Source organism: Lagenorhynchus albirostris, chromosome 2 (assembly GCF_949774975.1).
Source record: "Lagenorhynchus albirostris chromosome 2, mLagAlb1.1, whole genome shotgun sequence".
In the NCBI taxonomy this organism is placed as follows: Eukaryota; Metazoa; Chordata; class Mammalia; order Artiodactyla; family Delphinidae; genus Lagenorhynchus; species Lagenorhynchus albirostris.
The window spans coordinates 80746208-80770923 of NC_083096.1; the positions used below are offsets into that span (position 1 = coordinate 80746208).

The 24716-nt window shown below is 41.1% G+C and overlaps 1 protein-coding gene across 1 annotated transcript in view; it reads left to right on the top strand.

Annotated features, from left to right (window-relative positions):
* Positions 1–23903, top strand: part of SEC22B (SEC22 homolog B, vesicle trafficking protein) — a 63523-nt gene extending 39620 nt beyond the window's left edge. Inside the window, exon 5 of the mRNA XM_060139159.1 lies at positions 23233–23903. Coding sequence (XP_059995142.1) covers positions 23233–23264 — 32 coding nt within the window. The 3' untranslated portion in view covers positions 23265–23903. The remainder of the gene's footprint in view (positions 1–23232) is intronic.
* The last annotated feature ends 813 nt before the right edge of the window (positions 23904–24716 follow it).

The following is a 24716-nucleotide window of genomic DNA, read 5'->3' on the forward strand; positions in this document are numbered from 1 at the left end:
ATTTATGCCTTCATTTCTGGGCGCATCTCTTCACCTATTCCTTATCGTCCCTCCTCCATTCCTTAGTCCATCCTCCTCTTCCCCTGGCCCCTCTCCGCCTCCAGCTTTTATTACTAGCAACCCCCCAGGCCAATCCATGGCATGCTCCTTCATGCATTACATGAACAAATTTTTTGAGGGCATTGAACGGAACAACCTGGTGTCTTTTTCCAATAATGAATGAAAAATAGCCATATTCAGATATAATTTATATACTGTAACGTTCAAATGTTTAGGGTGTACAATTCGGTGGTTTATAGTATTGATATATAAGTAGAGAGAGTTGTACATCTATCACCTTAATTAATTTTAGAACATTTTCATTATCCCCCAAAGAAACCTTATACCAGTTAACAGTCACTCACTATTTTCACTCCCCTCCTCACCCTTTGGCTCCCGCTAATTCTAGGCAACCACTGATCGACTTTCTCTTTTTATAGATCTGCCTCTTCTAAACATTTTACATACATGAGATCCACACATTAGTGGTCTTTTGTGACTGGCTTCTTCCACCTACATAATGTTTTTGAGGTTCAACTATATTGTAGCATGTGGCATCTGTACTTCTTTCCTTTTTATTGCCAAATGATATTCTATTGTATGGTTATATCACTTTCTGTTTATCCATTCATTGGTTGATGAACTTTTAGGTTGTTTTCATTTTTTGGCTATTATACGAATAAAATTACTATGAACATTTATGTACAAGCTTTTGTGTGGACATAAGTTTTCATTTTTCTTGGATAGAAACCTAGGATTGGAATTGCTAGGTCATAAGGTAACTCTATTTTTAGCATTTAGAGGGACTGCCACATTGTTTTCCAAAGTGGCTGCAGCATACTATTTACTTTCTCATAAGCAGTGTATGAGGGTTCCAAGTTCTCCACATCCTCACCAAAATTTGTTAATGTCTGCCTTTTTTTTATTATAGCGAGTCTAGTGAGTGAGAAGTGGTATCTCATTGTGATTTTCATTTGCATTTCCTGAATGACTTTCTATGCGCTTATTAACTATTTGTATAAGCATTTTCTTTGGGAAAATGTCTATGGTAATTACCCATTTTTAAACTGGATTATTTGTCTTTTTATTATTGAATTGTAAGAGTTCTAGATACAAGTCCCTTCTCAGATTTATGATTTGCAAATATTTTCTCCCATTCTATAGGCTGTCTTTTCACTTTCTTCATACAGTCCTCTTTTCAAACACAAAAGTTTTTAATTTTGATCAAGTTCAATTTATCAATCTTCTCTTTTATCGCTTGTGCATTTGGTGTCATATCTAAGAAATTGTTGCCTAACTCAAGGTCACAAAGACTTCCTCCCATGTTTTCTACTACAAATCTAATAGTTTTAGCTCCTACATTTAGGTCCGTGATCCGTTTTGAGTTAATTTTTGTGTATGTTATTCGGTAGAGGTCCAAATTAATTCTTTTGCACGTAGATATTCACTTGTCCCAGCACTATTTGTTGAAAGGACTATTTTTTCCTTATTGAATTGTCTTGGCCTCTTTGTCAAAAATCAGTTGAGGGCTTTCCTGGTGGCGCAATGGTTGAGAGTCTGCCTGCCGATGCAGGGGACACGGGTTCGTGCCCCGGACCGGGAAGATCCCACATGCCGCGGAGCGGCTGGGTCCGTGAGCTATGGCCGCGGAGCCTGCGCGTCCGGAGCCTGTGCTCCGCAACGGGAGAGGCCACAGCAGTGAGAGGCCCGCGTACCAAAAAAAAAAAAAAAAAAAAAAAATCAGTTGAACTGTTAGGGTTTATTTGTAGATTCTTAATTCTGTTTCATTGATTTATATGTCTGTCCTTATTCTAGTACCACACTGTCTTGATTATTGTAGTTTTTTCAGTAAGCTTTGAGATCAGGAAGTGTGAGTCCACCAACTGTTTTCTTTTTCAAGATCATCTGACTATTTTGAGTTCCTTGCATTTCCATATGAATTTTAGGATCAGCTGAAATTGACAAACTGATCCTAAAATTCAGTCCCCACTTTTATTAAATTATTTAAAACATTTTCTTCCATACTCAAGATGAAATTGGATAAGAAGGATTGAGTAAAGTACATTTTGGAGTTGTGTAAAGCAGGGTGGTCCTTTGAAAGGGGGACCAAACTGATGGAGGAGGGGAATAAGGGAGCCAAAAAGTTTGGTGAACTTCCCACCCTAGTGAGAGGAATGTTTGTTCAGAAGAGGCAGTTTGATCTAGCACCAGGGGACATTGTGAAAGATAATTGAAATTGTTAAGTCCATTGATCTCCCCAGAAGAAAAAAAGATCTCCAAGTAAGCAGTATTGTTAGTTTGTTGATTCTTACAGAAGAAGATTCTTATCTAACTAAGGGAAGCAGCTGGCCCTTTCTTAGGGCTGTAAGACAAGAAAAAATGAAGAAATTCCTCCCTGTCTTTTCTTACCTCTCTCTGTGGCCAGCCCTAACCTTTGTCCATCTTTGTTCCCCTTCCCCTTTATAAGTTCCCCAAAAGAGGAGGGAGGGGAGGGAGAAAAAGAAGAAAACCATACTGGAAGAGAGGGTTGAAGATGCTGGAGTGGGAGAGGAATTCTGGAGCACTTAAAATACAAGATCTTTAAGGTACCGTGGGAGGAGCCCACTATGGAATATGACAATATGTAACAAGAGGTGTCAGGACGATCACATTCTTTGCCTCAGGAATCCAACGCCTGATAGTTTATCCTAAGGAAATAAAATAAAATCCAACGCCTGATAGTTTATCCTAAGGAAATAAAACATGAAAAAGCTGTGAGTGGCAATGTTAATGAGGATGTTATCTATAATAGCACCAGCTGAGACAACCTAAATCTCTAAAATAAATGTTTTATGACATCATGGCATGTAAATATGGTAGATTATCATGCCAGTTCCATGGTCAAAATATACCCTGAATGGCATCACTTTGCACTGCATTCTCTACTTCCCTGGGTTCAAGTCACATAATCTCTCACCTGAATTATTTCAGTGACCTCCCAACTCATTTTTCTGCTTTCACCCCACTCCCTTGTCTACTCTCAACACAATAGTCATTGGAGCCCTTTAAAAACTTAAACATGTCAATCCTCTATGTAAAAACTTTGGCTCCCCTCTCATTTAAAGCTGATGCCTTTTGCTGGTCCCAGGCCCTACCTCCTCTGGCCCCCATTACTCTCTGACCTCATCTGATGCTACTTTTCCTCTTTCATGCCCCACTCTGAACATACAGCCCTCCTTACTGTTTCCTGAACACACCAGGCCTTCTCCTGCCTCAGTGACTTTGAACCCACTCTTCCCTCTTCTCCCAGATATCCATTTGGCTTGTTCCCTCACCACCTTCAGCTCTCTGCTCAAATGTCATAGGTGAGACTTTCTTTCCCTGGACCATCCTATTTAAAATTGCTCTCTGCCCCCAACGCCCAGCTCCCAGCATTTCCTGTTTCCCTTCCTTGCTTTATTCTTCCCCATTGCACTTATCTGACTTATGTATTTGGGTTAGTGTCCTATTCTTCCCATAGAATCTGTGCTGTATGGGAGCAGGGATTTATGTATGTTGCTCGCTACCATATTGTCAGTGTCTTGACTTGCCTTGAACAGAGTAGCTGTCTAAAAAATATTTGTTGAAGGAGTGAATACTTCCATAAAAGCAGTAATTATCAAAACTAGTTTGTAATTTTGCAAGTGGTAAAATATAAAGATAGAAACAGTGACATGGTGCATGCACCATGGTGCATGGTGGCAGTGGCAGTGTGGCCTGGGAGTAGTGCAGTCTGGGAGCTGCAGAATTGGAGAGGTCTGGACTCAGATCCTGACTCTGCCACTTTCTAGTTGTGTGACCTTGGGCAAGTGGATGTAACCTCTCGGTTTCACCCTCTGTGAACCAGGTATGATAATGCCTCCCTCGTAGTACTTTTGTAAAAATTCATTGAGAAACTATAAGTGAACACCTGGCACATAGTAGGTGCTCTATGAACATTAAATTCCTATCTTCTCCTGAGGAAGACTGTATATCCAGTGGATAAGAACTGGGTGGATACAAAAGTAGAAATAGTTGGATATGTCAAATAGAGGGATTAAGAATATTTCATTTTATTTTATTTTATTTCTTTTTGCGGTACACGGGCCTCTCACTGTTGTGGCCTCTCCCGTTGCGGAGCACAGGCTCCGGATGCGCAGGCTCAGCGGCCATGGCTCACGGGCCCAGCCGCTCCGCGGCATGTGGGATCTTCCCAGACCAGGGCACGAACCCATGTCCCCTGCATCAGCAGGCAGACTCTCAACCACTGCGCCACCAGGGAAGCCCTCATTTTATTTTTTTAATAATCAAGTCCTCCCTATGCATGGGTATGTGAACAGAGTGGTAGGCTGGGGGTAAGGTTCTCCCAGTTACCTCCTGAGTCTGGTTTCACCTCTGACACTTACCAGATGTGTGACATTAAGCAAATCCTAACCTCTCTGAGCCTGTTTCCTTAACTGTAAAATGAAGAGGTTGAATTTAGTGACTTTTAGTGCCATCAGTGCTTAGAATTTCATAATTCAAATAGGCAAGCCATTCCACCTGGCTTTGCCCCACTTCGGCCCAGCCTTACTCAAATGTGATGGCCAGATGTTTCTAATCTTAGGCGCATAAAAGAGTCTATTCTTTGGTTTTCAGAAGCCAAAAGAAACTGGAAAGTTTAGGAAAAGTACTAAGCAGATGAGTTTTCCTTCTCTTTGACTCTTAAACCGTCACATTCATATTGTTCAAACTTAAGAAAATATGAAAAGCAAAACAAAATAAATATTCACCTTTGGGTTTGAATCAACTATGTGAAGTTTTAAGCCATGAAGGAAAGTGTATGTATGTGGTTTTGTTTTGTTTTGTTTTTTTTAAAAGTAGTGACTGAAAAGTAGATGTCAGCAGTTTTCAACTGTAACTATAACCTTGTACCCACATGGCTGTGAGCTGAAGCCAGGAGGGAAAGGCTGGAAGGGAATGGCTGGAGCCTTCCCCTGTTCTGGAAAGCTTGTGGCTTTGTTTTCTTCGCATTGCTACACCAAGGCAGAGGAGAGGAGGATGTTTGGGTTTGCAGGCTGCCGGCCACTGTCAGCAAGTTTGAAGCCCTGGCTTCACTTCCCTGAACGGGGGTGAGAGAGGGGGGTCAGCTGCCCTGGCCTCCCTCTAACAACGGAGCCACAGAGAATTCAAATACTCCATCAGTTTCAAGGCTCTGACTTTACTCAGCTGAAAACTGACGATCTCATCTGGGAAGGGTCAGTTAAAAAATGACAGAACTGCCCAAAGTAAACAGAGGGAACAACCACAACAGAAACTTTCTCTGCAATGTTTCCTTAAAATTACTGGCCCGGCCCACCAGAGCTCTGGCTAGAGTGCCCACTCACCCTCTCTGTTGCCCCCATAGCCTTGTGTGGGTAAGCCCTGGCTGACCTGGCCAGCGCCTCCCGTCCTCAGGCCTCTCTCCAGTGCTCTCCCCGGAGAGCAGGGAGAGTCCACATTGCAGAGTGTTTTTAGATTGGAGTATGGGTCTCGTCAAATAAGAAGACTCTGTAGAGCTCATTTACTAGGACCCCCTAATCGACGAGTAAACTCAGCTTAAATGATGTACCCAAAGGTGGAGACTAAGCCTGGGGCAGAACTGGTCTCTTCGTTCCTATCCTAGTGCTCTTTCCAGATTATCATACACTGTTGTAAGGGGCTAAAAGTAGGGAAGTTAACTTTAAAGTTCTCTTTCTCCACCTCTTCTTTCTAACCAAATTCTATTTGGTTGACCTTCAGGGCTATGCAGAAAAACGTATTTTGAATTTAGACTTAAGGACGAGAACTAAATCTTACCCTATGTGTACCTTGTGTGTACTTCAGAGTCCATGTTACTCATCTGCCCCTCCAGGCAGCGTTGTGAGGTCAGTGGCTGAGCAGAGCGGGCAGGACATAGGCTTTAGAGTCCAACAAGCCTCCGATCTCAGGCTCTGCCCATCGTAGCTGTGTGAACTTGGACAAAGTATCTACTCTCTCCACAACTTAGTTTCCACACGTGTGAAACGGGAACAACCATAGCATCTACTTCATCATATTTTCATGAAGATTTCATGGGATGGTACGTGTTATGCACAATGAAAAACCCAACAAATGTAGAAATTGTTAATCCCCTAGGAGGCATTTATTGTACCCTTTTTACGGATGAAGAAATTAAGGCTCAGAGAGGCTAAAGGGCTGTAGTCTCACAACTGGTTAGTAAGAGAGTCAGGATTCAGCTCAGCCTCCTTACAGCACCTCTAGGGCACTTGCCACTCCACTGCTGAGTGTCGATGGTTGAAGGTGGCTCTGGGCCACGGGTCAGAATGGTCTGTCCCTAGCATCACAGAATGACATGTTATTTATTAAGCCTTCACGTGCTCTGGTACTGGGAAATGGATGCTTCGGGGGTGAGGTAGGCTTCCATGTGCAGCTTTTTCATCAAGCAGTCTTTACACAGACACCAGCTAGGAAATGAAGCCTGGCACTAACCCCGAGCCCAAGCCCAGGGAAGTTGGGCTCAGGGGCTAGGTCAGAAGTCCTCGAATATTCTCAACTTTCCTTTCCTTTGGCAGTGCTTCCTTGATGCTCTGAGAATACTTTGTTTACCCTGCTATTAGAGCCTTCTTCACACTCTCTCATGTTACAGTATTATTGAGTGTCCATCTGATTTCCCCTTGGAACAGTGAGCTCCAAAGTGGGTTGCCTAAGATGATACAGTGAGATGTGGGAAGGAAATATGTGAACACTTGCTTTGATTTATTCTTTAAAATACTAAGAAAATTAAGCTTTACCAATATTTAAAGATTAGTACCGTATAACATATATAATTTTTAACAAATATGCAATTATTGGGAGTGCATGCTCAATATTTTTGATGGAGTGGAATGATGAAAAGAATTTGGACGTAACTGTTCTAGAATGTAAGCCCCTCAAGGGCAAGAGATGTGCTTATTTCTGATTTGTATCCCAACTTCATCCTCAGTATCTAGCACTTAACCATTCCCCAAGCAAATGAATTTGGCATCTGTATGAACTTGGTTGTCTTTCTTTGCTTTTTCCCCTCCTTTTGTCATCCATCTGATATAATCCCATGTCTTGTTCAATATTCTGCCAAGACCTGAGCAAATAATAAAGCTGTGTTTGAGAAGTAAAGAGTGCAAGTGCTATGAGAAGGTTGAAAAGTACAAAACTGAAATAGAAATAAAAGCAAAAATAAACAAGTGGAACCTAATCAAACATAAGCTTTTGCAAAAGAAAGCATAAATAAAACAAAAAGCCTACAGAATGGGAGAAAATATTTTCAAACGATGTGACTGACAAGTGATTAAATTCCAAAGTATACAAACAGCTCATACAACTCAATAACAAAAAAACAAACAACCCCAATCAAAAATTGGGCAGAAGACCTAAATAGACATTTCTCCAAAGGAGACATACAGATGGCATACAGACAAACAATATACATGAAAAGATGCTTAACATTGCTAACTATTAGAGAAATGCAAATCAAAACTACAATGAGGTACCTCCTCACACAGGTCAGAATGGCCATTATTAAAAAGTCTACAAATAATAAATGCTGGAGAGGGTGTGGAGAAAAGGGAACCCTCCTATACTGCTGTTGGTGGGAATGTAAATTGGTGCAGCCACTATGGAAAACAGTATAAAAACTAAAAATAGGGACTTCCCCGGCGGTCCAGTGGTTAAGGCTCCATGCTTCCATTGCAGGGGGCACAGGTTCTATCCCTGGTCGGGGAACTAAGATCCCATATAAAACACAGCATGGCCAAAAAAAAAAAAAAAAACCCTAAAAATAGACTTACCATATGATCCTTCAATCCCACTCCTGGGCCTATACCCAGAAAAGATGAAAACTCTAATTCAAAAAGATACATGCACCCCAATATTCACTGAAGCACTATTTACAATAGTCAAGACATGGAAGCAACCCAAATTTCCATCTACAGATGAATGGATAAAGAATATGTGGTACATATATACAATGGAATATTACTCAGCCATAAAAAAGAATGAAATAATGCCATTTGCAGCAACATAGATGGACCTAGAGATTATCATACTAAGTGAAGTAAGTCAGATGCAGAAAGACAAATATCATATGATATCACACGTGGAATCTAAAAAATGATACAAATGAACTTATTTACAAAACAGAAAGAGACTCATGGACATAGAAAACAAACTTATGGTTACAAAAGGGGAAAGGGGGAGGGGAATAAATTAGGAGTTTGGGATTAGCAGATCTAAGCTACTATATATAAAATAGATAAACAACAAGGTTCTATTGTATAGCACAGGGAACTATATTCAGTACCTTGTAACAAATTATAATGGAAAAGAATATGAAAATGAAAATATATACATATTCAGTTATAAACGTATATATAGAACTGAATCACTTGGCTGTACAACAGAAACCAACACAACATTGTAAATCGACTATGCTTCAATTATAAATAAATTAATTAATTAAAAGTGCAAGGCTGAAAGTCCCAAAGAAGATACTTAATGGTAGTTTGATGCACACAACAGGCAAGAGTAAAACATCATGGAAGAACCATGGGCACAAAGTCAGATGTGGAGCACCAGCTCTGCTGTCTGAGAAATCAAGTGTGGTCTGAGCATCCGAATGTTTTCAAACTGAGCACTGCCTTCCCTCTTCCTCCTAAAGCTTCAGGAAACAACACAGCACAATACAATGAGCAAGGATCTTGGAGAAGTTTCAATTCTGTCACTCTCCCTGGCTGGGTGCTCTTGGCTGAGGCCCCTAACCACTTCTCCCTCCTCTCCTCTCGGGAAAGTAGCTCTTTACCTACAAATGAGGTTGGACTGCAGGATTATGGAGGTCCCTTCACGCTCTGAAGCAGCCGTGAATATAGATGAAGTTGGTGGTTTTCTACATGAGACAACTACACTTTGAGGGGCAGCGTGAGGCCCACTGGACCAAAAACATCACCTTACCCCCAGCCTTCCATGGTGCATGACATTCCCCCCTCAGACACTGTGTTTCTATGAGGGGCTTTACCAAACCACCAGTAACTACTGACATGCAGCCGCTTTCATTCAGTCTCAGCAATGTCCGTTATATATGTAGAGTGAGACAGCAAGTTATAAAAGACTTTGTATGTTGTATATATCTATAAATAAATATAAATATATGTGTTTATACCCAGCAAAAAAAACAGAGATACCCACCATACTTTTAACATTGATTATTTCTAGGGTGTAGGAGAGTGGAGATGAGGGTAGAAATTTTATCATTTACTTTAAATCCTTCTATATTGTTAGCTTGTTTTTAATAAACTATTTTAATAATTAAAGATAAAATTGTTTTTAAAATAAAGCTTAGAAGTTCTATACAAATGTTTCAACAATAGTTGTAACAAGTGGCACGTGCTATTCAAGAAGAGGCTCTGCTAGAAACAAATCTGCATCTTTATACTTCATTAGAGCCCTTGCTAAAGTACTGAGTATGCACAGATTCTACAGAGGGTAGAGGCCCAGACTGGGAGGCCCTAATCACATCATCAAAACTCTCATTTAGTCATCTTGGGCAACTTGAATTTGCCCAAACTTAAGTTGAGTTTGGATTTCTCGACGATAAAACAAGGCTGTTAAACCAAATAACCTATAGGGACCTTTCTACTCTGAAGACCTATGGTTCTGAATACGGTGCATGCAAAGACCCAGCTAGGAAAGTGAGCACGACAGATGGGAGCCAGGAGAGAAGTTCTTACTTTCCTCCAAACCGAAGTGAAAATTGATGGAAAACTCTCTTCCTCCCCTACCCCTCTTTTCTTTGCTACAACCCGTTATCTAAACTTTCTGTATTTGGGACACACCCCACTTTATGGGCCCTGATGGGTTACAGAGACAACCCCCCTTTATAGAAGCTGAAAATATGCCTTAAATATGTCTTAATGCTCAGTGCAAGCACATTCATAGGATAAATTTCTGACAGTGAAGTTGCTGGGTCACAGGGTATAACTTTTTAATTTTGACAGATAGCACCAAACTATACTACAAGGAGATTGCATCAATTTTTAATCCTGCTAAAATGCTTTAAACTCCATGTCTCCCCATATTCTCACCCAATGAATGTGTGTTATTAGATTTTTACAGTGTTGCCATTCTGATAGGTAAAAAATGATTTCTTATTGTCTTAATGTTTATTCTTTAAACCATAAGTGAGTTTGAGTATTTTTCTTATATATAAAAAGAAAAAGCATTTTCTTATATGTACTATTTATTTACCTATGTATTCTATTCATGCCCTTTGCCTGTTTTTTTTTTAAAATTTATTTATTTATTTATTTATTATTGGCTGTGTTGGGTCTTTGTTTTTGTGCGAGGGCTTTCTCTAGTTGCGGCGAGCGGGGGCCACTCTTCATCGCGGTGTGCGGGCCTCTCACTATTGCAGGCTCTCTTGTTGTGGAGCACAGGCTCCAGATGCGCAGGCTCAGTAGTTGTGGCTCACGGGCCTAGTTGCTCCGCGACATGTGGGATCCTCCTAGACCAGGGCTCGAACCCGTGTCCCCTGCATTGGCAGGCGGATTCTCAACCACTGTGCCACCAGGGAAGCCCTGCCTGTTTTTTTAAATTGGATTTTGATTTGTTTTAAATTATTTTGTAAGAACTCCATATTTTAAGGGAACTAGCCCTTTTTCATATTTGTTACAAATATTTTTTCCCAATTTTTTTTTGGTTTTCTGACCTTGCTCACTTTACCCAATTTCTTTTTTTTTTTTTTCTGCCTCGCAGAAATCTCTAATTTTTATGGAGTCAAATTTGCCCATATTTTTGCTTAGAAGGCCTTTTGGGTGGGAAGCTTCTTACGGTCTCAACATCAAAGCTGCTTATTTAGAAAAACAACACTTGAGATTTCTGGTTGAAGACAGCAGATTAAACTCATGCACTGTGTTCTGATCCCTCCTAGAACTCAACCAAAAGTTAATGTTTGATGAAGTAACACATTCATGTGGTTCTAAAGCCAAAAAATGTAAAAAGGCACAGACCAAAATGTTTCCCTCATCCATGTCTCCCATTGGCCCAGGACCCACCTCCTTCCTGTTCATACGTAAGTGCTGTTACTAGTTTCTCATGTGTGTTTCCAGAGTTTCTTTATGCGTATGTAAGGCAATAAAAACTTAGGTAAAAGGATAAACCTACAAAGACAAAGAGAATGTGAAAGGGACAACAGCAGGATGACTTTAATAGCTGCAACGTAGATAAATGAGTGATACCTGAATCAAGAGAAAGTTGAGTTCTAAGCCAGCAGAAGAGAAAGCTACGGCAACTTGCTTTACATTTCAATCCTCCATGTACCCAGCAATTGGAGATACCAGGTACTTTTGTGAGTAAAGTTGTGGTTAAAACAGTAGGCTGAGTTGAAATTCAGTTCAAGAAGCAGCGAGGTCCCTAGACCCCTTTTTCCCTTGCTGCTGTTAGGTGGACGGCCCCTTCCCTGCAGTGGCCAAAGAACAGAGGGTTTTTTTTTCTTCTGATGGGAGAGCAAGACAGAGAGAGGACCAGGCACAGTTGTGTGAAAGGACAAAATACCAAAAACATTACCTAGAGACCCCCTGCCTTCTTCCCTTACATAGGTTGTACAATCCTGGCATCCAGCCAGGAGATAGGAAAGCATTCTCTAGGAGCCTGACACACTGGAGAGAAATGCCCTAAAGATCATTTGGAAACAGCAGCATCTCTGAGACGATAAGAAAACAAAAAATTATTAATATCCTCAGAGATAAGAGGGGATAGTGCACACACGAAATAAGAATGGAAGGCTATTTTTTAAAGAAACATTTAGAGAACAAAAGCGAGATCTTAGAAATTTAAATATGATTACAGAAATAAAAAAGCTCAGTAGAAGCTTTGGAAGGTAGAAAATAAAGCAGAGAGATGAGATATGGGAAATGGAAGATAAAGAGCAAAAGTAGTTTATTTTGGAGATGATCCCAGCAAACACCTGAAGGGCAGTAGGGAAGTGAAACAAGGAAACCAATATAACCAGCAAGTTACTGTGAATAGCTGTAACTTGATTCCTTTGGGGAACTCTGGGAGGCCAGTGTAGAAATCATGCCTCAATGTTACCCCCACTCAGGGCTGAGGAAGCTGGGATATTTATCTACCAATTCTCATTAAGGGCTGCCCCTAGGGAGGAGGGGGTTAATTCACCAATACTTCCTAAGCAAACCTTCACTGGCCAGAAAAAGCCCTCATGCAAAGGGACATCGTGCTGGTAATTTAGAATGCCTGGATTTAGTAGGTACCAAGAGAACATGGGCAGGCACTGAGGGCAGCTGTTCTATCTTTCCTGCACTGTTTCTTAGGAAACTACTGGAGGATGTGCTCCGCCCAAACAGTGGGGTGAATCAAGAAAGAGGAAGAGGTGGAATTGAGAGGGGACTTAAACAACTGGAGGACAGTAGGGATTAAATTAGTGGCATGCATAGGAAATCTAGGCAATTATTAACTCCAGAGAAAGCAAAATGTTTTCAGGAAAATGATTATAATTTATTATACAACACAGGTGTGAGTAGTATTTATTTGGTCAAAATAATGTAAATACTGTGTATCAACCTAATAATGATATAGCTATATAAGTCCAGGAAATATATGTGTGTGTGTGTGGGGTATGGAAGGGGTGAAAGCTAAATCCCCATTTCCCACATTAGAAAGTCAATAGATTAAATGATGAAGGAGCTATTTAGAGACATGGTGAGTCAAAAAAAAAGGATTAGTTAAAGCATTAGAAGTGATTTCCTCTGAGGAGTGAGAAGGGGGGATGGGGAGTGGGGGGCTGCTATTTAGTAATGTAGAACTATTCAATTCTTTAAACTATGTGCATATTTAATTTTGATATAAATAATAAAAATTGGTAATTTATCTTTTTTATTCTGCTATATGAAAAAGGGAGGAAGTGAGATGGAGAAAGTGCATCATTCCCAGTTGAGAAGGAAGCTGGGAAGGTAAAGTGAAACTTGTTTCTTGAGTCTATCAACCCAGCAAGGCCATTGTCTTTTCATCTCCTGTTGAGGCAGGGAAAAAAAATTATGAGCAACTGGGAAATTAAGACTTAAAAAATTTTAAAACAGCTGTTGATGCCAAACTGACCTGAAATCTGGGGCTGACCTAGGAGGATTTTGACCCAAGGAAATGATCCAGGTAATTGCAAAGAAATAATTCTACCAAATTAAAAAATAAAAACAACATTACATTAAGGGGGATATTAATAGCACTAAAGTGTCAGTGGAATGAATTCTTAATTGTGTCTGGATAGACGCTTCTTGAAATTTTACTTTAAATGCCTATTGCCTTAAAATCCAAAATTTAAAAATATGACTATTTTGATTTATAATTTTCATTTAAAGAAAACATGGAAATGCGTTCTACAGAGTTTTGCTTAGCCATCTCTATGACTGAAATCACATTGTTTAGGTCCATGGCCCCATCGAGACACCAGAGTCTGCCACCTTCTATTGCAGGCTAAATATCCATGGGGATGAGGCCTCTTGAAAGCTGACTCAGTCCTCTTTTCTCATCCTGTCTTCAACCTCTCACCATTGGATCCTTCTCCTCAGCCTAGAAAAATGCTCAAAAATTACCCATCTAAAATAAAAAATGATCAAAGAAGAAATTCTCACTTTAGCTATCACCCCGACTTTCTCTTTTCCTTCATCATAGTACTTCTAAAAAGAACACACGCTAACTTCCTTTTCTTCCTTTACTTCCTCACCACATGCTGCCTCTTCACCTTGCGCAATCTGGCTTTCACTCCGACCATCGCACTGAACCTGCTACCTCAGAGGTCTCAGGACTTCCTACCTGCTAAACCCTTGGTCCTATCTAGTCCTCATCTTCTTCAACCTTTCTAAGCCTTTGATTTTTTTTTTTTTTTTTTTTTTTGCGGTACGCGGGCCTCTCACTGTTGTGGCCTCTCCCGTTGAGGAGCACAGGCTCCGGACGCGCAGGCTCAGCGGCCATGGCTCACGGGCCCAGCCGCTCTGCGGCATGTGGGATCTTCCCGGACCAGGGCACGAACCCGTGTCCTCTGCATCGGCAGGCAGACTCTCAACCACTGTGCCACCAGGGAAGCCCCAAGCCTTTGATTTCTAAAACCTCTTCCTGCTAGCTCTCTGTCTCTGTCTCTCTCGATTCCCTTCCTTCTCCGATATTCTGCACCTCTCACACTTCCTGGTTTTCCCACCTCTCTTAGTCTCTCTTTGGCCGCCCTCTCCTCCACCCGCCTCTGAAGAATAGGCATCCCCAGAGATCCACTGACTCCCCGCCGGATCTGGCCTCTGTCTCCCACCTCATGTGTACCCTGTCTCCCTTGCTCACTACACTCTGGTCACACTGACTTTTCCTTCAGCTCCTCTAATGCACCAGCTCTTATTGCCTTAGGGCCTCTTCCCTCTACCTGGACCGCTCTTCCCCACCCCTCCATCTAGCTATATCCAGCTTGACTTTTAGGTCTCGGCTTCCTATCACTTCCTCAGGCTGCTCCTCCTGAATGACCTCCCCACCCCATCCCCACAAAACTAAATCTGCTTTCCCACTTCTTGGTCTTAGAAATCATTTTTTTTTCTTCAAAATATTTTTACAGTTTGTAATCACAGGCTTTCGTTTCATTATACGTTAATTTGCTTAAATATCTACCTTTCTCTCCAGAGTGTCAATTCCATGAGGACAGGAACCGTGTCAGTTTTGTTTACCACCTTATACTTAGCATTCAGTACCATTCCTTGAACAGTAAATACTAATTTTTGTTGAATGAATGAATGAGTGAATGAATGAAGTGATTTCTTCATGCCAGGCACTACAGTTAATTCTTTACATAAGTCACCTCATTTTTATTCTCACATCAACCCATATTCAACCCCTATTATCAGGCAAGGAAACTGAAGCTTAGAAAGACTGAGTAACGGTACCCAAGATCTTACAGGAGAACGAGTGTCAGAGCTAGAATTTGAAAATACGTTTCTCTGACTCTATGTAGGACTTCTTGATGATCATGTTATAGGGCTTCCTAGTTGACAAATCTTCTACATCCACCTTCCAAAAATGCCCTCACGCTTATGCCTTCTTGATGGTTTTCATGCTTCATCTTGTGTCCTCCTCCCCGAATCTGTTCCAAGCTGGATACTGGTGCCTGGTGGGGAACTGGTCATGGAGGAGACTGGGTGGTCCTGGCAGCTTTCCTTTTCTAACACATGTTTCTGAGAAGCCCTCAGAAAACCTGTGAGGCAGGCAAACCGTGATGCTGATCAGTGTTCTGACCGCTCTCCTGCACTTTCTATATTCTCTTTTCACTTCCTGCCTTCTCCCCATGGCTTTGGGTTCCTCCCCATTGCGGTGTCCCACTCAGGTCTTCTCTCCCTGCCCACACACGCCCTCTGCATATTTTAGTCCCTTTCACTGACAAAAATGTACCCGTCCTGGAAAATGTTCTCAATAGAATGGTTAGCGAAAATAACAAAGTGAGATCAAATATTGTATAAATAGTTGCTATGAGTTGAGTTTTATCTCCCCTCAATTCATATGTTGAAGTCCTAAGCCCCAGTACCTCATTTGAAAATAGGGTCATCATTACTGTAATTATTCAAGTTAAAATGAGGTCATATTGGAGTAGGGTGGGTCCCTACTCCAATATGACTGTTGTTCTTATAAAAAGAACACAATGTGGAGAGACAGACACGCACCCGGGGAGAACACCATATAGAGATAAAGGCAGAGATTGGCAGCAGAAGCCAAGGAACGACAAAGATTCCAGAAAGCCACCCGAAGCTAGGGGAAAGGCCTGGAACAGATTCTCCCTCATGATCCCAAAAGGAACCAACTCTGCCAACACCTTGATCTTAGATTTCTAGCCTCCAGAACTGTGAGACAACACATTTCTGTTGTTTAAGCTGCTCAGTTTGTGGTACATTGTTGTGGCAGCCTTAGCAAACTCATAGAAATAGTATAATCCCAATTTTGTTAAACAAAACAAACTTGTGTATGTTAGGGATTCTCCTTCTCCTCTCTTATCTCTCTCTCTCTCTCTCTCTCTCTCTCTCTCACACACACACACATACACACAAATCAAAGAAAATATATACAAAAGCGTACAGTGGTTCTTTTGGGGAGGTGGATGATGAGTAATTTTGCTTTGTATTTTTCCCTGCACCTTTAGGTATTTTCTCAATTCTCTTACATCTCTGCAATATTACTTATGATCACGTAGAAGAATCCTCTAGCTTCATCTGTAATTTGAGAACAGCCATACCAGTCTTCCAGGATTGCTGTGAGGATTAAAGTGTCTGACACACAGTATGTCAGTTGGTGTCTCTAGACTAGGGAGAGCAGCTCCGAAGAAGTAAAGCTGGGCATAACAGCCTGTGGTTCTTCTGTTCATCCTTAGGGGACTGCTCAGTTCACAAAAGGAGGCTTTGCCAAGGCTGCTGAGCATTGGTCTCCTTGTGTGGTCAAGGTGGATATGGGGAGTGGGATGGCACAAAGGAGCTGGCTGGATGCCTTGGGCTTGGGAGGGTCGGCAAAGAAAAGAGAGGTTGGAAGGTTGATTGGAGGAAGATTGATTAAATGGGGATAACAGTCCATTTGGGGTAATGTTTCTCGGTTTGGGGTGGGGGTCAGATGGGGCGACTGAAAAGGAAAGAGGGACCAAGATAAAGTAGAAAACATAGTCAGGAAGTTGAGCAATTCTTTCCAACAGGAAGAATGCCCTGCCTCCTCATTTCTTCTCTAAAAACACTCCGGGAATGGTGTGGACAACACACTTTACTTATAACTTTCCACAGCCCATGAGAAGATGTTCTTTCCTGAGGAGGGTTGTCCCCCAAACATCCCCTTTCTATCCAGACCTGTGATAAGATGTTCTTTTCTGGAGACTGTTTAGGTAGATGCTACCAAAACATTTAGCTTTGCCTCTGACTTATCTGAGCAGGAAGGGTGAATTGTCCTGAATCTTGAATTTAGCCCTGTATGACTTCAAACTAATCCTTGGTCTCCAAAAATTGGGGGCTTTTTTGCTTCTTCATACTCAGCTGTGTCTTTTCTATCCCCACTCGAAATCCCAACAACTTAGGGAAAAATTGGGTCCCCACAAATGATATTCACAATTCATGCCCTTATGGGAGGTCACTGATGGCTTTTGCCCACTCCTCTTGCCAAAACCTTCATGTCCCCGTTCATTTTATACCTGCAAGATTCTGTAGCAACGTGGGAAACAGTTATACTATTTAATAGTGAAAGGAAGACATCACAAAAATTGCATGTAAATTATGATTCTGGCAATGTAAAAACAAATAGACAAATAAAAAATACACACACACATACAAGGACAATAGGCCTAGAAGAAAACAAACTAAATAATTAATAATGGTTATGTTAGAGTACTAGGATTGTGGACTTTTTTCTTATTCTTTATTGATCTGAAATTTTTAATGTAACAGAAAAATGCTTTTATAATTAAGAAACAGACATTAAGATTAGGTAAAGGGCAGATTGAATAAGGAAGTCTGATAAAATAAATAAAACAGGAAAGCTAATTATAGATAAGGTTTTCTGGAAGTAAATATACATAGCTCTCAGCTCAGTGTATGTGAACCAATGGAGAAATATGACCGCAGAATTCTTATGGAAGACAGTTAACCACACGTCAGCCTGTCTACTTTGAGAATGAACAAAAGGAAGGACTACACAAGACTTCAGACCTGCCTGGCATTTGAGAAGAGCTGGAGAGCTAGGAGTCCAGGCACATTAGAGGTTTGGGGGCTATAGAGACACTGTGAAGAAGTTACCAAGTGTGGAGGTTTCCGGGAAGTGCTTCAAGCATGACATGGTGAGGCCCTGATACTGTTTATTTTTAGAACTCCTGTTGAGAGGAGCATCTTTCACCTCTCACTAAATTAACTATGCTCCTTGGAACTATGGACATCTTTCTGCTGTAGCAGCAATAGGATCAAAGCACGTGTTTAGAAAGAGAAGTGAAAAACACCAGATGTGAGCAAAACCACAAGGGGAATTTCAGACAGGCAACGTGCAACAGATTACCCAATTTGGAATGTGGCCCAGGCCCCAGGACAGGCAGACCCTCTGAGGATCAGGCTGGAGAGACAGAGGTTATTGATCCTGATTTAAGCCAAATGCTGCTAACTTGATTGGTGACCTGCTCCAGCCATTGACCTCCTCCAAACCACTTTCACCATCTGTAAAATGGAAGGACTGGCTCGTTTCCCCCCAGGAACAGCTAATGGAAACCATACTAAAAACTAGAGGTAATAATGAGGCATGATCTTGTGATCTTGAAGACTGGTGGTAAATTGTATTTGAATATATAAATACTGCAACGTATACACACTTACAGCGTGTACAGGAAGGATGTGTATAAAAAACGTGGGATTAAAGACTGTGTCATATCAGTTCACAAAGTAAATAATCTACATGTTGACAATTGTAGGAAGTGTGACAGGAATTTTTTTTCCCCCTCTCACTCATAGCTTTTTAGGTCTCCTGCGGTCGCCCCAGATGTAGACTAAAGCATACTACCTAGTACATAGTGCTGAATAAATGTTAGATCCAGATACAGCTTAAACTTCAAATTCCAGCTTTCTTTATCACTTAGTTGTATGTAGCCTTGGGTAAGTTACTCCATAGCTTGGTACCTTGGTTTACCCTTCTGTAAAATGGGAATAAAACTAATATCTACCTCCTGGACTTGTTGTGAAGATTAAATAAAGTAGTATATCTAAAGAGCTTAGAGGAGTGCTAGGTGGATGTTAGTTATTATTATCTTCCAAAACCTTCAATGTGGACTTTAAAACTCTCTGCATTTCTTTGTTCATCTCAGTTTTCTCATCCAAATGTTTCTAACATTCTTGCTCCATTTAATAATATTTCCTGTCTTATTAAGCTATGTAGGGCACTGCTCCCTCCAGACTTTAAAGCAGTCTTACTCACCCTCCACCAAAGGCATTAATTTATTCCTATTTATGCCAGCTTTTTTTTTTTTTTTTTTTTTTGCAGTACGCGGGCCTCTCACTGCTGTGGCCTCTCCCGTTGCGGAGCACAGGCTCCGGACGCACAGGCTCAGCGGCCATGGCTCACGGGCCCAGCCCTCCGCGGCATGTGGGATCTTCCCAGACCGGGCCACGAACCCGTGTCCCCTGCATCGGCAGGCGGACTCTCAACCACTGCGCCACCAGGGAAGCCCTGACAGCTTTTTATTAACAACAAAATTTTCCTATTTATTGAACAGAGAAAAAGTTCACAACATATTCTTTTTTTTTTATTATTGGGGTATAGTTGCTTTACAATGTTGTGTTAGTTTCTGCTGTACAGCAAAGTGAATCAGCTATACGTATACATATATCCCCTCCTTTGGGGGTTTCCCTCCCATTTAGGTCACCACAGAGTTCCTTGTGCTATACCGCAGGCTCTCATTAGTTATCTATTTTATACATAAGAGTGTATACATGTCAGTCCCAATCTCCCAGTTCATCCCACCCTCCCTTTCCCCCCTTGGTGTCTGTACATTTGTTCTCTATGTCTGTGCCTCTATTTCTGCTTTGCAAGTAGGTTCACCAGTACGATTTTTCTAGATTCCATATATATGTGTTAATATACAATATTTGTTTTTCTCTTTCTGACTTACTTCACTCTGTATGACAATCTCTAGGTCCATCTACGTCTCTACAAATGACCCAATTTCATTCCTTTTTATGACTGAGTAATATTCCATTGTATATATGTATCACATCTTATTCATCCATTCATCTGTAGATGGACATTTAAGTTGCTTCCATGTGCTGGCTATTGTAAATAGTGCTGCAATGAATATTGGGGTGCCTGTGTCTTTTTGAATTATGGTTTTCTCTCACACTGCCCAGCAGTGTGATTGCTGGGTCGTATGGTAGTTCTACTTTTAGTTTTTTAAGGAACCTCTATACCATTCTCCATAGCAGCTGTATCAATTTATATTCCCACCAACAGTGCAGGAAGGTTCCCTTTTCTCCACATCCTCTCCAGCATTTATCGTTTGTGGGGTTTTTGATGATGGCCATTCTGACTGGTGTGAGGTGATACCTCGTTGCAGTTTTGATTTGCATTTCTCTAACAGCAGTGTTGAGCATCTTTTCATGTGCCTCTTGGCCATCTGTATATGTCTTCTTTGGAGAAATGTCTATTTAGGTCTTCTGCCCATTTTTTGATTGGGTTGTTTGTTTTTTTCATACTGAGCTATATGAGCTGTTTGTATATTTTGGAGATTCATCCCTTGTCAGTTGCTTTGTTTGCAAATATTTCCTCCCATTCTGAGGGTTATCTTTTCATCTTGTTTATGGTTTCCTCTGCTATGCAAAAACCTAAGTTTCATTAGGTCCCATTTGTTTATTTTTGTTTTTATTTTCATTACTCTAGGTGGTGGGTCAAAAAAGACCTTGCTGTGATTTATGTCAAAGAGTGTTCTTCCTATATTTTCCTCTAAGAGTTTTATAGTGTCTGGTCTTACATTCATGTCTTTAATCCATTTTGAATTTATTTTTGTGTATGGTGTTAGGGAGTGTTCTAATTTCATTCTTTTACATGTAGTTGTCCAGTTTTCTCAGCACCACTTATTGAAGAGACTGTCTTTTCTCCATTGTATATACTTGCCTCCTTTGTCATAGATTAGGTGACCGTAGATGTGTGGGTTTATCTCTGGGCATTCTATCCTGTTCCATTGATCTATATTTCTGTTTTTGTGCCAGTACCGTACTGTCCTGATTACTGTAGCTTTGTAGTATAGTCTGAAGTCAGGGAGCCTTATTCCTCTAGCTGTTTTTCTTTCTCAAGATTGCTTTGGCTCTTCGGGGTCTCTTGTGTTTCCATACAAATTGTGAATTTTTTTATTCTAGTTCTGTGAAAAATGCCATTGGTAATTTGATAGGGATTGCATTGAATCCGTAGATTGTTTTGGGTAGTATAGTCATTTTCACAATGTTGATTCTTCCAATCCAAGAACATGGTATATCTCTCCATCTGTTTTTGTTGTCTTTGATTTCTTTTATCAGTATCTTATAGTTTTCTGAGTACACGTCTCTTGCCTCCTTAGGTAGGTTTATTCCTAGGTATTTTATTCTTTTTGTTGCAATGGTAAATGGGATTTGAGTCAATTCCTATGTTGACCCCACAACCAAAAGTCTATGAAGCATCATTACATCTTCTGTTCTCCCATCTTGGGTTTCTTACATAACAAGATGCGCTCTTAACCAGAGCTGTCCCAGTAAAGATTAAAAAATATGGTTTTTCTCCTCTTTAGTAGAAGTTGTCAGTCACAGTGTAAAATAGGGAATCACCTTGGAATCACTAAGCATGGCTATCTTTAGAGGGATAGGGCAAGGAGAGGAGTCATGTGTATAATGAAATCCCCCACCCCACCCTTTGGTGAAAAGTTGTCATTAGAGAGAAAGAGGGATGTGGTAGTGGGTCCAGGATGGCAGACAATGGAATTCATCCTGGATCATGTATCCAGGAAGTGGCTGTATATGAGACCAGGAAAAAAGAAAAAACAACCTGATCAGTGAGAGTTACAATATTATGGGGGGAAAATGGAGTGGAATGTTGAGGAATCCCTTTCCCTAAAGTACCAATGTGGATGGACCCTACTTTGGCACCCCTGGAGCAGCAGAGAAAGGACTCAGACACCACAACCCTTCCCTGGACGTTTGCTGCAGTTTCACCAGCACTAGTATCATTCCTTTCCAGGAGCACTTGGTCTTCCACCAGCACCAAGTTTGATTATGTGATCATTGTTATTGTCCTTATCATTACCGCCTTCAAATCACTTAAACTTTTTTCATCCCTCCACCATCTCGTCTTCTAGGGTGCTTTTACTACACTGTCATAGGGGTCCGTAAAGATGATTTAATTCCATAGAAACATTTGAACCCCTATTATACAAGGCTAAATTCTGGGGAACACAAAGATGAGTAATATATGGTCACTGCTCTCAAGGAGCTACTAACACATGATTTAGGTAGATTTAAATTGCTAACTAACATTTAATCCAGTGATGACCTAGGTTACCCTAATTATCTTCCCTATGGGCCTGCCTCGTCCAGTTCATTTTTTAACACGTATTTATTGACTGTGTGCTAGGCACTGGGCTAGCCTTAGGGTGCAACAACAAATAAACATCATCCTTACCTTTAGAAAGCATAACTACAGTGTGAAAGTACTAGGCTTGATGGTATACCTGGCTGACTACAAAAGGAATAGGTAACACTTAGTATACCTGTCTCTCCTCCTGTAGAGTGAGGTACACTCCACTATAGTACTTCACTCTCCCAGCCATCATGCAGTGAAGTTACAGTTTAGACGTGTTACGTGCTTCTTTGAGTCCAACTTCAGAGGCACCTGAGAAGAGGAGGGAGCAGGACAGATCTCCATACAATGGTGAGTAGCTGGGACCTCCACATCCTGTGCTCCTCACCAACATTCTCATCTTCCCCCGTCTCAGGAATCCAGTACCCTTCATACTACCCCCGATTCTATATGGGTTAGAAGCTTTTAAATAGATAAATGTGAAATATCTTTGGTTTCTTAATGAACACTCTTCAATAATTGAGGGTAATGTCAATTATATAAATATTAAGCTTCCAAGGAAGGGAAGGACTTCTAAGGAAATGTTTTCCTTATTGGGAGAAGCATTTAAGATGAAGGTAAGTATCAAACTTCCATTGATGGTGATAAAACTACTTCTTATAATATTAAGGTATACAGCTGATCAAATATCCTCAGGTCCTCTGCCCACTCAGAATAAGACCTCAAGACATGCAGGAATGACTCACTGTGACAAACTCAGACAACTATTGATTAACTGTGCTCACAGAGCAGCGTGATATTAGAATAGGAAGGAACATCATAGATTGTATTGGATTACTGGCACATGCATAAAATTTGGAATCAGATGGTCCTAGGTTCAATTTTCAGCTCAGATTCCCTTTGCCATCTGGGCCTGGGGCAATTTACTTAGCTTCTCTGCCCCTTTATTTTCTCATCTGCATAATGCAGACCAAAATTTTTATCAAGCAGTGTTTTTTTAAAGGACTAAATAAAGTGACATAATTGAAGGCACTTGGCAAAGAGTGGGCACCCTGTAAATGCTCGTTTCTTCCTTTTATTTTACAGATGAGGAACCAAAGCCTGAAAAATTGATCTAACTTGCCTGATTAACCAATGTCATCCCTGGACTAAAGCCCCTGGCTTCCTGACTCCGAGTCCAGCTGTCTTTCTATCATTTCCATAATGGAAGTTGAGCAAAGATAATCGAAAACGCATTTACCCCTGGTTTTCTAAAGCTTGAGAGGGATGAAATAAAAAGAGAGGAGGAGGCTGAAGTGGGGTGAAAGGTGTAAAAAGCAGATTTACTTCCCCGGTTTTGCATTACTTTCCTGAGTTTACATTGCTTGAGCACACACCCCCTGATGGTGGAGGGAAGTGGTAGAGCGTAGCCAACATGGGATTAAAGATTGCATTACATCAATCCACGGAGTAAATAATCTACATGTCCACGATGGAAGGGAGTGTGAGAGGGTGTCTTTTTCCTTCTCTCACATATAGTTCTTTAGGTCTCCTCCGGCCACCTCAGACCTAGACTAATTTTCCAGAAGGTCCTACATAACCCTTCTCTTCAGGGCTCCAAGCTTGCTAGTGTGTGGATTTGGCAGAGAAGTGCAAACTGAAAAGGTTATGCATAAAAAATCACTTGTGACCTGAAAATTATTTCAGTGTGGGGTTGGTGCTCCACGTGGTTGAGTAGAAAGAGCCCTGGGCCAGAGACGGGATGCCTGACTGCTTCCCCAGCCCTGCCACTAACTAGCTGGGGGGCCCCAGAAGAGGAAGTTAACCTCTCTGCGCATCTGTTTTGTAACCTATAAAATGTCATCAAAAACAGTCACCGCATTTTATTTTCCTTTATCGTCACAAGAACTCCCCAAGGTAGATAGTACTCTTCCCATATGAGAGGTGAAGAAATAGAGGCTTAGAGAATTGTGACTTGCCCAATATCATTCAACTAGTAAGTGGCAGAATCTAACAGACATTGGACTTGAGCACAGAATGTACTCTTAACCTCCAAGATAGACTACCTATATTTTGATGGGAGAAATGGATAGTAACGTTTCAAAGCACTTTAAAGGAGTTCAAGCAAATGTTTATTACAATCATTCAGAGGGGTTATAATCCCAAGGAGGTGCCTGTACTCAAGTCATTTTCAGCTCATTGACTTTCTTATTCATTGCTTTTCATGTGGATCTGAGAGTATCAAACCACCGTTATCCTCTTTCACCTCATTTGTTTTTGGTGTCAGTTCTCCTCCCACACTGGCTGCTTTCAGGGCCAGCCAGCGCCACTTCTTGCCAAGTGGAGTGTAAGTGTAGGAAGCCACGCTCACACACTCACAAGCAAGCACACAAATGCCCACGATCATCAACACACGCACGCGCACACACATACATTCATATTACTTTGTACGCACATCCATGGTTTCAGATCCTGACAATTTAAGAGTTTGTCATTATTATGACAGTGCATATATCATGTACAAATAATTTCCCAGAATCGGGCTTTGGAGTGAAAAATGCTATGATAAAGTGATAGAAAGTGGAGGGATA